At 40.9% G+C, this 16,570-nt stretch overlaps 1 protein-coding gene across 1 annotated transcript in view; it reads left to right on the top strand.

Moving 5' to 3' along the window:
• The window catches only part of mi (cyclin E-interacting protein minus), a 348,571-nt gene extending 332,755 nt beyond the window's left edge, over positions 1-15,816 (top strand). The window contains exons 16-17 of the mRNA XM_071675810.1: positions 2,444-2,618; positions 15,505-15,816. Coding sequence (XP_071531911.1) covers positions 2,444-2,618; positions 15,505-15,720 — 391 coding nt within the window. The 3' untranslated portion in view covers positions 15,721-15,816. The remainder of the gene's footprint in view (positions 1-2,443; positions 2,619-15,504) is intronic.
• The last annotated feature ends 754 nt before the right edge of the window (positions 15,817-16,570 follow it).

Below are 16,570 nucleotides of genomic sequence, written 5' to 3'. Positions count from 1 at the left end.
GGAAGGCTACTAAAAGAGGTGGAGTTTTTACTGGGAGAGTTAGGCAGGTGTGCAAGTAAAAAGGGAAGAGGGTAAGTGATTACCAGTGAAAGTAGGTCTGCATAAAGAATCTGTGATGCCACCATGGTTATTTTAGTCTGTTTATGAACAGGATAGTGAGATGATGCTTGGGAGGTGAATGAGCTGCTGTTTGTAGGTGACACAGCTCCGGTGGCAGATGCCAGGGAGAAACTCCAAAAGTTTGTGACTATGGAATAGGAGAAAGTTGAGAGTAGATTTGAACAAAAGTGAGGTACAGCAGGGTAATGAGATAGGATGGCTTTATTGTAAGTTTGAATGAGCTAAACCTAGGAGAAGTTCATTGCCTTAGGTACTTAGTGGTGATATGGCAATGGATGGAACAATGGGGCCTAAAATGAGCCATGGGATGGAGAGGAAACTAAAGTCCTGGGATGCATTAAGGAAAGTATGGAAGGAGAGGTCACTGTCTTTTGGAAGGGCTGGATGTATTTGAAGTTATTATAGTCCCAGAAATGTTGTAAGGATGCAAGTCTTGTGTCTCAAATGCAAAAGAAAGAAAGAAGGTGAATGTGTTGGAGTGAAATGCCAGTGTGATGTGTGTCATGTTGATCATGTGAGAAATCACTTCCTTCAATTTTTCTGCATTTAAACTCGGATCCTAATTAACCTATTCCTTAGCTCTGCTAAAACTAATAACCTTGATTTTATCCACATTTACTCGCAAATTTTTTCTTTCACAAACCCTTCCATACTGTCACCAGCTGATGCAGTTTCACATTCAAATCTGCTACTAGTACTGTATCATCAGCAAACAACAATTGACTCTCTTCCCAGGCCCTGTCATCCCTTAAAGATTGCACACTCACCCCTTTCTCCAAGACTCACATTTACCTCTCTCACCACCCCATCCATAAACAAATTAAAAAAAAAACATGGATGACATCACTTATCCCTCCCATAGATCTGGGATAGAGAAGGGATTCTACTTCTGTACTTTCTGCATGCCATAAAAGGCAACTAAAAGGGGACCAGAGAGGCGGCTAGAAGCCCCCCTTCTTGTATTTCATTTTCTAAAAGTTGAGAAAGTAGAAGCAAAGTCAGGGGTTGGTGAGAAGACAAGAGCTAAAGAAGGAGTAACAATACTCCTGAAACAGGAGTTGTGGAAGTTTTTGAAAGAATATAAGGAAATAAACTCTAAACTATCATTAAATCTGAAAACAGATGGTGAGAGATGGATGATTATTTGTGCTTATGCACTAGGCCATGAGAAGAGAGATCATGAGGGGCAAGTGTTTTGGGAGAAGCTGAGTGAGTGTGTCAACAGTTATGATGTACAAGACCAGGTATTAGTGATGGGTGATTTGAATGTGAAGATGAGTGATGTGGCAGTTGAAGGTATAAATCTTTATGTACATAATCTTTAAGTATACATCTTTCATTACAGTGCCTGAATGTAAAGCTATAATTTCTTAAATGGCAACTAGCAGCTGGTGAAGTATTTTTCCAAACAATTTACGTAGTGCTTGTAGAGAAGAAATTTAATATTTAGGTTTAGCATCATTATAGAAGGCATCATGACTGAAAACTCTGCAGTATCTGTAAATATTCTGTTGTTCAGTGGTAAATTGAAAATGTAGAAGTTTTTAAATCTGTCTATTTTAAGGCCTTAATGTCTTAAGTATTTATATCCAAATTCTTGAATGTCGCCATTAAAACAATTTCACTTTACAAGATGAAACTAAATGAGAGCCCCAGGGTAAGACTTTTGCCAAGATGATTTGCTTAAAAGGTTTCTGTCATCAGAAAAGATGTGTAGGCCATGGAAAAATTGAGCCATGCAAGGACCTCAGCAACAGAGAAGTCTCCTGGGTGATCATCCTTAGATGACAGTTACTGCATTGGTGTCTTCATCATGTGCTGTTAGTTTCTGGAATTTTTCTGTTGAGTGAGTCGGATCCTCCTTCCTCCTCATTACTATGATAATACTATATGATGGAGGGCAGGTAAATGAGTTAGCTTAAAATGTCTTTGTCAGTCTTGTAAGATGCCTGTTTTTGAGTCAGACCTCACTCACCTGCCCTCATCCAACCATTCCACCATATATATAAGGTTCAGATTCCTACTGACAACCAGTGAGGTGCAAGACAAGGTATTGGAACTGGTGTTGTAGGTGGAAAGGAAGAGCTATGGCTTCGTGAGTTATTATAACTGTGGTTTTGAGTAGAAATTTTCATGCAGCTGCTAAGGACAAAATATACATTCTTTGTATTGAATGTGAGTATGGCATTGCTAATTGTGTGTTTGTCCACATTGCCAACTAAATAAGATGGCTTTTCATGGAGAACTACATAATGGAGGATAGGTGAGGGAGCTTATTCAAAAACATACTTTTCACAAACTCAAAATCTGCTCTTTACTTCAGATCACCTCAGAAGGTAGACAAAAAAGGAGCAAATGGAAAGAGGAAAAGTCAAAGTGACTTGATGAAACCTTCAGACTTGTTATTGCCAACGAATATGAGAGGTCCAGTAAGAAATGCTAACATGCAGAACAAGAGAAATCCTAAACCTGCTGATCTTAGTGATGTACACAAACAGGTAATAGTTTGTACTATCTTTAACTACTTAATCGATAGGAAGTTGGAGAAACATAGCTGCCCTTGTATGTACCTTCAGGTAGAAGGTGACCAAAAGAGGACAGGAGCAGAGGACTGGAAATCCTCCTCTCCTGTATTATTTCTTTCCGAAAGGGAGAACAGTAAAAAGAGCCGAGCAAGGATTTTTCCTCAAGGTTCATTAGTGTGCTTCTGACATTGCCTCACTTAGTCAGGACAAGGCAATTATAAATGAAACTCTTCATAGACTGTGCAAAATAATGTCTTATTAAGAAGTACTATATAGTCTTGAATGTATAATTATTAGGGAAATGGTATATCTGACTTTGATTGTTTGGTTTGAGAATTCCTGTGCTGTGAGCAGAGTAAGAACACTGTAGAATGTGTTTGTTGGCTTTTATTATACCATTTCCATCGTTTATCAGGATGGCTTATTGAGATTATTCTCTAATTGTGACAGTTGAATATCTTTTAATTTGTACTAAATTCAGTCACTTTCCCTTTTGCATACTTCAAAATGTGTTCTCTTTTTCCTGTGGACAGAATCCTTTGAGCACTTAGAAGAGCTTTTGCTGTGTGAGGGATTAAAGGACAGTTTTGCCACCAAAATAAGGTGAACCCATGAGTTTTCACTCCCTTTGACTGTCATAAGAATATAAGGCTGAAAATTGCTCATGTGCAGGGACTGAACCATGCAGTCTTTTCCTATGACCCTGATTTCATGTTTTTTTTTATTATTATCATACTTTGTCGTTGTCTCCCGCATTAGCGAGGTAGCGCAAGGAAACAGACAAAAGAATGGCCCAACCCACCCACATACACATGTATATACATAAATGCCCAAACACACACACACATAGACATACCTTTACATTTCAACGTATACATACATATACATTTTTTTTTTTTTTTTTTTGCTTTGTCGCTGTCTCCCGCGTTTGCGAGGTAGCGCAAGGAAACAGACGAAAGAAATGGCCCAACCCACCCCCATACACATGTATATACATATGTCCACACACGCAAATATACATACCTACACAGCTTTCCATGGTTTACCCCAGACGCTTCACATGCCTTGATTCAATCCACTGACAGCACGTCAACCCCGGTATACCACATCGCTCCAATTCACTCTATTCCTTGCCCTCCTTTCACCCTCCTGCATGTTCAGGCCCCGATCACACAAAATCTTTTTCACTCCATCTTTCCACCTCCAATTTGGTCTCCCTCTTCTCCTCGTTCCCTCCACCTCCGACACATATATCCTCTTGGTCAATCTTTCCTCACTCATTCTCTCCATGTGACCAAACCATTTCAAAACACCCTCTTCTGCTCTCTCAACCACGCTCTTTTTATTTCCACACATCTCTCTTACCCTTACGTTACTTACTCGATCAAACCACCTCACACCACACATTGTCCTTAAACATCTCATTTCCAGCACATCCATCCTCCTGCGCACAACTCTATCCATAGTCCACGCCTCGCAACCATACAACATTGTTGGAACCACTATTCCTTCAAACATACCCATTTTTGCTTTCCGAGATAATGTTCTCGACTTCCACACATTCTTCAAGGCTCCCAGAATTTTCGCCCCCTCCCCCACCCTATGATCCACTTCCGCTTCCATGTTTCCATCCGCTGCCAGATCCACTCCCAGATATCTAAAACACTTCACTTCCTCCAGTTTTTCTCCATTCAAACTCACCCCCCAATTGACTTGACCCTCAACCCTACTGTACCTAATAACCTTGCTCTTATTCACATTTACTCTTAACTTTCTTCTTTCACACACTTTACCAAACTCAGTCACCAGCTTCTGCAGTTTCTCACATGAATCAGCCACCAGCGCTGTATCATCAGCGAACAACAACTGACTCACTTCCTAAGCTCTCTCATCCCCAACAGACTTCATCCTTGCCCCTCTTTCCAAAACTCTTGCATTCACCTCCCTAACAACCCCATCCATAAACCAATTAAACAACCGTGGAGACATCACACACCCCTGCCGCAAACCTACATTCACTGAGAACCAATCACTTTCCTCTCTTCCTACATGTACACATGCCTTACATCCTCGATAAAAGCTTTTCACTGCTTCTAACAACTTGCCTCCCACACCATATATTCTTAATACCTTCCACAGAGCATCTCTATCAACTCTATCATATGCCTTCTCCAGATCCATAAATGCTACATACAAATCCATTTGCTTTTCTAAGTATTTCTCACATACATTCTTCAAAGCAAACACCTGATCCACACATCCTCTACCACTTCTGAAACCACACTGCTCTTCCCCAATCTGATGCTCTGTACATGCCTTCACCCTCTCAGTCAATACCCTCCCATACAATTTGCCAGGAATACTCAACAAACTTATACCTCTGTAATTTGAGCACTCACTCTTATCCCCTTTGCCTTTGTACAATGGCACTATGCACGCATTCCGCCAATCCTCAGGCACCTCACCATGAGTCATACATACATTAAATAACCTTACCAACCAGTCAACAATACAGTCACCCCCTTTTTTAATAAATTCCACTGCAATACCATCCAAACCTGCTGCCTTGCTGGCTTTCATCTCCCGCAAAGCTTTTACTACCTCTTCTCTGTTTACCAAATCAGTTTCCCTAACCCTCGCACTTTGCACACCACCTCGACCAAAACACCCTATATCTGCCACTCTATCATCAAACACATTCAACAAACCTTCAAAATACTCACTCCATCTCCTTCTCACATCACCACTACTTGTTATCACCTCCCCATTTGCGCCCTTCACTGAAGTTCCCATTTGCTCCCTTGTCTTACGCACTTTATTTACCTCCTTCCAGAACATCTTTTTATTCTCCCTAAAATTTAATGATACTCTCTCACCCCAACTCTCATTTGCCCTTTTTTTTCACCTCTTGCACCTTTCTCTTGACCTCCTGTCTCTTTCTTTTATACGTCTCCCACTCAATTTCATTTTTTCCTGCAAAAATCGTCCAAATGCCTCTCTCTTCTCTTTCACTAATACTCTTACTTCTTCATCCCACCACTCACTACCCTTTCTAATCAACCCACCTCCCACTCTTCTCATGCCACAAGCATCTTTTGCGCAATCCATCACTGATTCCCTAAATACATCCCATTCCTCCCCCACTCCCCTTACTTCCATTGTTCTCACCTTTTTCCATTCTGAACTCAGTCTCTCCTGGTACTTCCTCACACAAGTCTCCTTCCCAAGCTCACTTACTCTCACCGCCCTCTTCACCCCAACATTCACTCTTCTTTTCTGAAAACCCATACAAATCTTCACCTTAGCCTCCACAAGATAATGATCAGACATCCCTCCAGTTGCACCTCTCAGCACATTAACATCCAAAAGTCTCTCTTTCGCGCGCCTGTCAATTAACACGTAATCCAATAACGCTCTCTGGCCATCTCTCCTACTTACATAAGTATACTTATGTATATCTCGCTTTTTAAACCAGGTATTCCCAATCATCAGTCCTTTTTCAGCCCATAAATCTACAAGCTCTTCACCATTTCCATTTACAACACTGAACACCCCATGTATACCAATTATTCCCTCAACTGCCACATTACTCACCTTTGCATTCAAATCACCCAACACTATAACCCGGTCTCGTGCATCAAAACCACTAACACACTCATTCAGCTGCTCCCAAAACACTTGCCTCATGATCTTTCTTCTCATGCCCAGGTGCATATGCATCAATAATCACCCATCTCTCTCCATCAACTTTCAGTTTTACCCATATTAATCTAGAATTTACTTTCTTACATTCTATCACATACTTCCACAACTCCTGTTTCAGGAGTACTGCTACTCCTTCCCTTGCTCTTGTCTTCTCACTAACCCCTGACTTTACTCCCAAGACATTCCCAAACCACTCTTCCCCTTTACCCTTGAGCTTCGTTTCACTCAGTGCCAAAACATCCAGGTTCCTTTCCTCAAACATACTACCTATCTCTCCTTTTTTCACATCTTGGTTACATCCACACACATTTAGGCACCCCAATCTGAGCCTTCGAGGAGGATGAGCACTCCCCGCGTGACTCCTTCTTCTGTTTCCCATTTTAGAAAGTTAAAATACATATACATACATAGACATATACATATGTACACATGTACTTATTCACACATGCTGCCTTCATGTATTCCTGTTGCCACCCTACCACCCATGAAATGGCACCCCTCTCCCCCTATGCGTGTGAGGTAGTGCTAGGAAAAGACAACAAAGGCCACATTCGTTCACACTCAGTCTCTAGCTGTCATGTTTAATGCATCGAAACCACAGCTCCTTTTCCACATCCAGGCCTCACAAAACTTTTCATGGTTTACACCAGACGCTTCACATGCCCTGGTTCAATCCAATGACAGCACGTCGACCTGGTATGCCACATCGTTTCCAGTTCACTTCTCTATTCCTTGCACGCCTTTCACCCTCCTGTATGTTCAGGCCTCAATCACTCAAAATCTTTCTCATTCCATCCTTCCACCTCCAATTTGGTCTCCCACATCTCCTCGTTCCCTCCACCTCTGACACATATATCCTCTTTGCCAATCTTTTTCACTCATTCTCTCCATGTGATCAAACCATTTTAATACACCCTTTTCTGCTCTCTCAACCACACTCCTTTTATTACCACACAACTCTCTTACCCTTTCATTACTTACTCGATCAAACCACCTCACACCACATATTGTCCTCAAACATCTCATTTCCAACACATCCCCCCTCCGCACAACTCTATCTATAGCCCATGCCTCGCAGCCATATAACATTGTTGGAACCACTATTCCTTCAAACATACCCATTTTTGCTCTCCGAGATGATCTTCTTGCCTTCCACACTTTCTTCAATGTTCCCAGCAGCTTCACCCCCTCCCCCATCCTGTGACTCACTTTCACTTCCAAGGTTTCATCCCCTGCTAAATCCACTCCCAGATATCTAAAACACTTCACTTCCTCCAGTTTTTCTCTATTCAAACTTACCTCCCAATTAACTTGACCCTCAACCCTACTGAACCTAATAACCTTGCTCTTATTCACATTTATTCTCGGCTTTCTTCTTTCACACACTTACCAAACTCAATCACCAACTTCTGCAGTATCTCACCCGAATCAGCCACCAGCACTGTATCATCAGCAAACAACAAGCCCTCTCATCCATAACATACTGCACTTGCCCCTCTCTCCAGAGCTCTTGCCTAACAACCCCATCCATAAACACACAACCCTGGAGACATCAGGCACCCCTGCCGCAAACCAACATTCACTGAGAACCAATCGTTTTCCTCTCTTCCTACTCGTACACATGCCTTACATCCTTGATAAAAACTTTTCACTGCTTCCAGCAACTTGCCTCCCAAACCATATACTCTTAATACCTTCCAAAGAGCATCTATATCAACTCTATCATACGCCTTCTCCAGATCCATGAATGCTACATACAAATCCATCTGTTTTTCTAAGTATTCCTCACATACATTCTTCAAAGCAAACACCTGGTCCACACATCCTGTACCACTTCTGAAACCACACTGCTCTTCCCCAATCTGATGCTCTGTACATGCCTTCACCCTCTGAATCAAGACTTTCCCATATAATTTCCCAGGAATACTCAACAAACTTATACCTCTAATTTGAACACTCACCTTTATCCTCTTTGCCTCTGTACAGTGGCACTATGCATGCACTCTGCCAATCCTCAGGCTTTTCACCATCAACCATACATATATTGAATATCCTCACCAACCACTCAACAACACAGTCATCCCCTTTTTTGATAAATTCCACTGCAATACCATCCACATCCACCGCCTTGCCGGCTTTCATCTTCCACAATGCTTTCACTTCCTCTTCTCCGTTTACCAAACCATTCTCCCTGACCCTCTTACTTCGCACACCACCTCGACCAAAACACCCTATATCTGCTGCTCTCTCATCAAACACATTCAACAAAACTTCGAAATGCTCACTCCATCTCCTTATTTCATCACTACTTGTTATTGCCTCTCCATTAGTCCCCTTCACCGATGTTCTCTTGTCTTACGCACTTTATTTACCTCTTTCCAAAACATTTTTTTTTATTCTGCCTAAGATTTGATGATACTCTCTAACCCTAACTCTCATTTGTCCTCTTTTTCACCTTTTGCACCTTTCTCTTGACCTCTTGCCTCTTTCTTTTATACATGTCTTAGTCATTTGCACTATTTCCCTGCAAAAATCATCCAATTGCCTCTCTCTTCTCCTTCAATAACAATCTTACTTCTTCATCCCACCACTTACTTCCTTTTCTAAACTACCCACCTCCCACCTTTCTCATGCCATAGGCATCTTTTGCACAAGCCGTCAGTACATCTCTGAATACATCCCATTCCTCCCCCACTCCCCTTACGTCATTTTCTCTCACCTTTTTCCATTCTGCACGCAATTTCTCCTGGTACTTCCTCTCACAAGTCTCCTTTTCAAGCTCACTTACTCTCACCACTCTCTTCACCCCTCCATTCTCTCTTCTTTTCTGAATACCTCTACAATTCTTCACCTTCGCCTCCACAAGAAAATGATCAGACATCACTCCAGATGCCCCTCTCAGCACATTAACATCCAATAGTCTCTCTTTCATGCACCGATCAATTAATACATAATCCAATAATGCTTTCTGGCCATCTCTCCTACTTACATATGTATATTCATGTATATCTCTCTTTTTAAACCAGGTATTCCCAATCACCAGTCCTTTTTCAGCACACAAATCTACAAGCTCTTCACCTTTTCCGTTTACAACACTGAACACCCTATGTACACCAATTATTTCCTCAACTGCCACAGTACTCACCTTTGCATTCAGATCACTCATCACTATAACCTGGTCTTATTCAGATCACTCATCACTATAACCTGGTCTTATGCATCAAAGCTGCTAACACACTCACTCAGCTGCTCCCAAAACACTTGCCTCTCATGACTTTCTTCTCATTCCCAGGTGCATAGGCACCAATAATCACCCATCTCTCTCCATCCACTTTCAGTTTTACCCATATCAATCTAGAGTTTAATTTCTTACACTCTATCACATACTCCCACAACTCCTGCTTGAGGAGTAGTGCTACTTCTTCCTTTGCTCTTGCTTCTCTTTGCTCTCACTAAACTCTGACTTTACTCCCTAGACATTCCCAAACCACTCTTCCCCTTTTCCTTTGAGCTTCATTTCACTTAAGAGCCAAAACATCCAGGTTCCTTTCCTTAAACGTGCTACTTGTTTCTCCTTTTTTCTCATCTTGGTTACATCGACACACATTTAGACACTCCAGAGTGGGCCTTCGAGGAGGATGAGCACTCCCCATGTGACTCCTGTTTCCCCTTTTAGAAAGTTGAAATACAAGGAGGGGAGAGTTTCTGGCCACTGCAATTCATTTAAATGATCCCCAGGTATTATTTGAACCTGCTGATTGTGGCTAGTAGTGTCATCATTTTTGTTCATGGCCTTCAGCTTGTAGGCTAGTTGGGTATCTTTTTATCTTATTAGTGGGTTTTGTATGACAAATCAACCACCACTTTTTTTTTTTTTAGATGGGATTGCATTCATAGAAACCAGGCCTTATAAAGCCTGGGAGTGGATGTGAGTGATTGACTCCATTTCTTCATCTGTTTGTGGCACTACCTTGCTAATGCAGGAAATGGTGAACATTTATGAAAAAAAGAAAAGAAGTTAAATCCCAGTCAGTCCTGGAAAGTGTCTCAGAGCAAAATGACTAAGAAAATCCATTTTTTCCCATAGAAACCCAAGCATGAAGGTTAGTTATGTTCCAAGGGACTGAAAACAGTATTTTTTTTCCGGTGAAGTCTTACAAATGATAGAATTAGTTGATGTATAGTGTATTAAAGGTATATACATTAATTAATGTTACTTTGATGCATATATCATTTGCTATCTAATATATCACAATATGGCATTTTGTACACTGTATATGGTGTCTCTAAAAGATATATGGAACAATGTAGACACAAAAAAAAAAATAAAGGTTTAAAAACCTCTCATGACAGTGGCATGCAAGCACTAGCAGTTGTTCACTACCAAGTAGTGGGGTCCACCTATGCAGGTAGTGTGACACACAGCTATATGGTGGTGAAATAACCCATATTCTTTCTTTGTAATAGTAAGTATAACTTCAGGTCTGTGGGGTCTGGTTGTGTATAGAGAGCTGTGGTTTTGGTGCATTACATATGAAAGCCAGAGAATGGATTTGACTGGAGGCAGCATTTCTTTGTCTGTTCATACCATTACCTTGCTAACATAGGAAACAGTGATCACATGTAAAAAATAAATCCTATTCTTACGACCATGAATGAAAAGTGCTCTCACTTTTACCCCTGAATTTATCCACGAGACATTCCTAAACCATTCTTCCTCCTCCCCTTTAGCTTTGTTTCACTCATAGCTAGAACATTCAGGTTTCTGTCTAACATACTACCTATCTCTCCCTTCTTCTCAACTTGGTTACATCTGCACACACTTAGACACCCTAGCCTGAGCTTTCAAAGAGGATGAGCACTGCTCACTTGACTCCATCTCTTCGAACTTTTAGAAATCAAAATGAAATATTTTTTATGTATTTATTTATAATTTCCCATGGACCAGTTTCTATGAAAGAGTCCTGATGTTGCTAGGACCTCTCTAAAGGCTAGTGCAGCTCAAGTTCATGGGGTGATTATAAATGAAAAAAATATAGACGTTGGAAGGGAAGGGTGATGTGCTGTTGCAAAAACTTAATACCAATTATATTGTACTGGAATTGTATTGGGATGATTTTTGTTTCAGTGTAAATGTTAAGTGTTTGTGGTTGCATAGCAGTCTGTGATTCTTCTTTGTGCTTTGGTTTATGTAGTTTTCACCTTTCTTAAGTTTGCTCTAGATAGGGTTGAAGGCCAAGCAGATGAGGAATAATCATCTGCTTTGTATTGCTTGAAGGGGGTAACTCCTTTTGGGTACACCTTATTTTTGGGGTAAAACATTGTTTTAACCCCCTTCCAAATAAGTGTTCTTACAGATGCTCATAGAACTCTGCCTCAGGTAGAGAAATGATTTCCATCATACTTCATAACCTACATTTTAAGTTCTACACTCTCTGTAGCTTCAACAATTTGACAGCATCTCAAATACATAGCTAATGGATAATTGAATTTATTTTCCCCTGGGGATAGGGGAGAAAGAATACTTCCCATGCATTCCCCGTTTGTCGTAGAAGGCAACTAAAGGGGACGGGAGTGGGGGCTAGAAACCCTCCCCTCCTTGTATTTCAACTTTCTGAAAGTGGAAACAGAAGAAGGAGTCACGCGGGGAGTACTCATCCTCCTCGAAGGCTCACTCTGGGGTGTCTAAATGTGTGTGGATGTAACCAAGATTAGAGAAAAAGGAGAGATAGGTAGTATTTTCAAGGAAAGGAACCTGGATGTTTTGGCTCTGAGTGAAATGAAGCTCAAGGGTAAAGGAGAAGAGTGGTTTGGGAATGTCTTGGGAGTAAAGTCAGGGGTTGGTGAGAGGACAAGAGCAAAGGAAGAAGTAGCACTACTCCTCAAGCAGGAGTTGTGTGAGTATGTGATAGAGTGTAAGAAAGTAAACTCTAGATTGATATGGGTAAAACTGAAAGTGGATGGAGAGAGATGGGTGATTATTGGTGCCTATGCACCTGGGAATAAGAAGAAAGATCATGAGAGGCAAGTGTTTTGGGAGCAGCTGAGTGAGTGTGTTAGCAGCTTTGATGCATGAGACCAGGTTATAGTGATGGGTGATTTGAATGCAAAGGTGAGTACTGTGGCAGTTGAGGGTATAATTGGTTTACATAGGGTGTTCGGTGTTGTAAATGAAATGGTGAAGAGCTTGTAGATTTGTGCGCTGAAAAAAGCTATTGATTGGGAATACCTGGTTTAAAAAGAGAGATATACATAAGTGTATGTATGTAAGTAGGAGAGATGGTCAGAGAGAGTTATTGGATTATGTGTTAATTGATAGGTACATGAAAGAGAGATTTTTGGATGTTAATGTGCTGAGAAGGGCAAATGGAGGGATGTCTGATCATTATCTCGTGAGTGTGAAGGTGAAGATTTATAGAGGTTTTCAGAAAATTAGAGAGAATGTTGGGGGTGAAGAGAGTGGTGAGAGTAAGTGAGCTTGGAAAGGAGACTTGTATGAGGAAGTACCTGGAGAGATTGAGTACAGAATGGAAAAAGGTGAGAGCAAATGATGTAAGTGGAGTGGGGGAGGAATGGGACATATTAAGGGAAGCAGTGATGGCTTGCGCAAAAGATGCTTGTGGCATGAGAAAGGTGAGAGGTGGGTAGATGAGAAAGGATAGTGAGTGGAGGGATGAAGAAGTAAGATTGTTATTGAAAGAGAAGAGAGAGGCGTTTGGACAATTTTTGCAGGGAATTAGTGTGAAGACTGGGGATATATAAAAGAAAAAGGCAGGAGATCGAGAGAAAGGTGCAAGAGGTGGAAAAGAGGACAAATGAGAGTTGGGGTGAGAGAGTATCATTAAATTTTAGGGAGAATAAAAAGATGTTTTGGAAGGAGGTAAACAAAGTGTATAAGACAAGAGAACAAATGGGAACATCAGTGAAGGGGGCTAATAGGGAGGCAATAACAAGTAGTAGTGAAGTGAGAAGGAGATGGAGTTAGTGTTTTGAAGGTTTGTTGAATGTGTGTGATGATAGAGCAGCAGATATAGGGTGTTTTGGTCAAGGTGGTGTGCGAAGTGAGAGGGTCAGGGAGAATGGCTTGGTAAACAGAGAAGAGGTAGTGAAAGCTTTGCGGAAGATGAGAGCTGGCAAGGCAGCGGGTTTGGATGATATTGGAGTGGAATTTATTAAAAAAGGGGGTGACTGTGTTTTTGACTGGTTGGTAAGGATATTCAGTGTATGTATGGTTCATGGTGAAGTGCCTGAGGACTGGTGGAATTCATGCATAGTGCCATTGTACAAAGGCAAAGGGGATAAAGGTGAGTGTTCAAATTACATAGGTATAAGTTTGTTGGATATTCCCAGGAAATTATATGGGAGGGTATTGATTGAGAGGGTAAAGGCATGTACGGAGCATCAGATTGAGGAAGAGCAGTGCGGTTTCAGAAGTGATAGAGGATGTTTGGATCAGGTGTTTGCTTTGAAGAATATATGTGAGAAATACTTAGAAAAACAGATGGATCTGTCTGTAGTATTTATGGATCTGGAGAAGGCATATGAAAGATTTGATAGAGATGCTTTGTGGAAGGTATTAAAAGTATATGGTGTTGGAGGTAAGTTGCTAGAAGCAGTGACAAGTTTTTATGGAGGATGTAAGGCATGTGTACAAATGGGAAGAGAGGAAAGTGTTTGGTTCCCAGTGAATGTTGGTTTGCAGCAGGGGTGTGTGACATCTCCATGGTTGTTTAATTTGTTTATGGATGAGGTTGTTAGGGAGGTGAATGCATGAGTTTTGGAGAGAGGAGCAAGTATGCTGTCTGTTATGGATGAGAGGGCTTGGGAAGTGAGTCAGTTGTTGTTTCCTGATGTTACAGTGCTTGTGGCTGATTCGTGTGAGAAACTGCAGAAGTTGGTGACTGAGTTTGGTAAAGTGTGTGAAAGAAGAAAGCTGAGAGTAAATGTAAATAAGAGCAAGGTAATTAGGTTCAGTAGGGTTGAGGGACAAGTTAATTGGGAGGTAAGTTTGAATGGAGAAAAACTGGAGGAAGTGAAGTGTTTTAGATATCTGGGAGTGGATTTAGCAGTGGATGGAACCATGAAAGCGGAAGTGAGTCACAGGATGGGGAGGGGACGAAGGTTCTGGGAGCATTTAAGAATGTGTTGAAAGCAAGAATGTTATCTTGGAGAGCAAAAATGGGTATATTTGAAGGAATAGTGGTTCCAACAGTGTTATATTGTTGCGAGAGATGGACTATAGATACAGTTGTGCAGAGGAGGGTGGATGTGTTGGAAATGAAACGTTTGATGACAATATGTTGTGTGAGGTAGTTTGATCGAGTAAGTAATGAAAGGGTAAGAGAGATGTGTGGTAATAAAAAGAGTGTGGTTGAGAGAGAAGAGGGTGTATTGAAATGGTTTAGTCACATGGAGAGAATGAGGAAAGATTGACAAAGAGGATATATGTTTCAGAGGTGCAGGGAACAAGAAGTGGGAGACCAAATTTTAGGTGAAAGGATGGAGTGAAAAAGATTTTGAGCAATCGGGGCCTGAACATACAGGAGGATGAAAGGCCTGCAAGGAATAGAGTGAATTGGAATGATGTGGTATACCGGGTCGACGTGCTGTCAATGGATTGAAGCAGGGCATGTGAAGCATCTGGGGTAAACCATGGAAAGATTTGTAGGGATGTGGAAAGGGAGCTGAAGTTTCGGTGCATTACACACGACAGTTAGAGACTGAGTGTGAACGAATGTGGCCTTTGTTGTCTTTTCCTAGCACTCCCTCACATGCACACAGGGGGAGGGGGGTGCTGTTTTTCATGTGTGACGGGGTGGCAACAGGAATGGATGAAGACAGCAAGTATGAATATGTACGTGTATATATGTATGTATCTGTGTATGTATATGTATGTATATGTTGAAATATATAGGTATGTATGTGTGCTAGTGTGGACATTTATGTATATACATGTGTATGTGGGTGTGTTGGGCCATTCTTTCATCTGTTTCCTTGCACTACCTTGCTAATGCTGGAGACAGCAACTAAGTATAATAAAATAACATTTTTTTCACAAACTTAAAGTTTTTATTTGTATACTTCCATTTCTGTTGGAAGTTTAAGAATTTTCTTATTTTCTCAGTCATGTATTGATATTTCTATTTTCCAACAGAAGCTTCGTGTTGCTGTGGTGGAGTCCCTTGAAAGGGAGGGGATTAAGATGAAGGATCCACTATTCAAGGTTTGCTTCAAAAAACTGTTCATTGTGTGTCGACCATTTGCACTGGATGTCATTGGACATGGGTCAACTAGCAAAAACATGGAGAAAATTGCCAAAGCTCATGTGAAACAAGTGATAGAATTTGAAAGATTGAAAACTAGAAAATGATGAAAGATAAGTCTAGTGTAAATGTTTGCATAATTTTTTGTTTTTATTTATGAAATGTATGTGCCTACCACATTTCAAAGATAGGTAGCACAACAAGAGCTAGTATTTTTCTCCTCTGCAATGTCTTCCATACACATGAGAGATTCTCTATGGTATATTCAAGGAAAATCAGGACTAGGATATTCTATTCCTGTGTCATATTTGTGGAAAAACATTGGCTTCCCAATATGTTGGTGTCTTTCCTGGTTGGAAGTGGCAGTTCACTCATTCACTCATTCGCCAAAAAGAAACTGCTACAGAGTTGACATCATTAACCTACTCAATCCAGGCCACCTGGCAGCTCATAATTCTCTTGGGTTGAACACTGTACCAAACTGGTCTTTTTCCACCCCATCGATTACTGTACCTTTTTCATTTTTAATATATTATTTAGTTTATTAATGGTATAGTATAATGTTAATGTGTTTTAGTCATCATTTAAGGTTATTTTGATTTTTTTTGTTTATTGTACTTAACCGCCGTCTCCTGTGTTAGCGAGGTGGTGCAGGGAAACAGACGAGGAATGGCCCAACCCACCCTCATACACATGTATTTACATAAACGCCCACACACACATATACATACATATACATTTCAATGTATACATACATATACAGACATATACATTTATTTTCTATTATTATTTTTCTTTGTCGCTGTCTCCCGTGTTAGCGAAGGTAGCGCAAGGAAACAGACGAAAGAATAGCCCAACCCACCCACATACACATGTATATACGAAACACGTCCACACACGCAAATATACATACCTATACATCTCAATGTATACATATATATACACACACAGACATAT

This window comes from Panulirus ornatus, chromosome 21 (assembly GCF_036320965.1).
Source record: "Panulirus ornatus isolate Po-2019 chromosome 21, ASM3632096v1, whole genome shotgun sequence".
Lineage (NCBI taxonomy): Eukaryota > Metazoa > Arthropoda > Malacostraca > Decapoda > Palinuridae > Panulirus > Panulirus ornatus.
The sequence above is the reverse complement of the archived record's forward strand: the minus strand, read 5'-3'. Positions and strand labels throughout refer to the sequence as shown.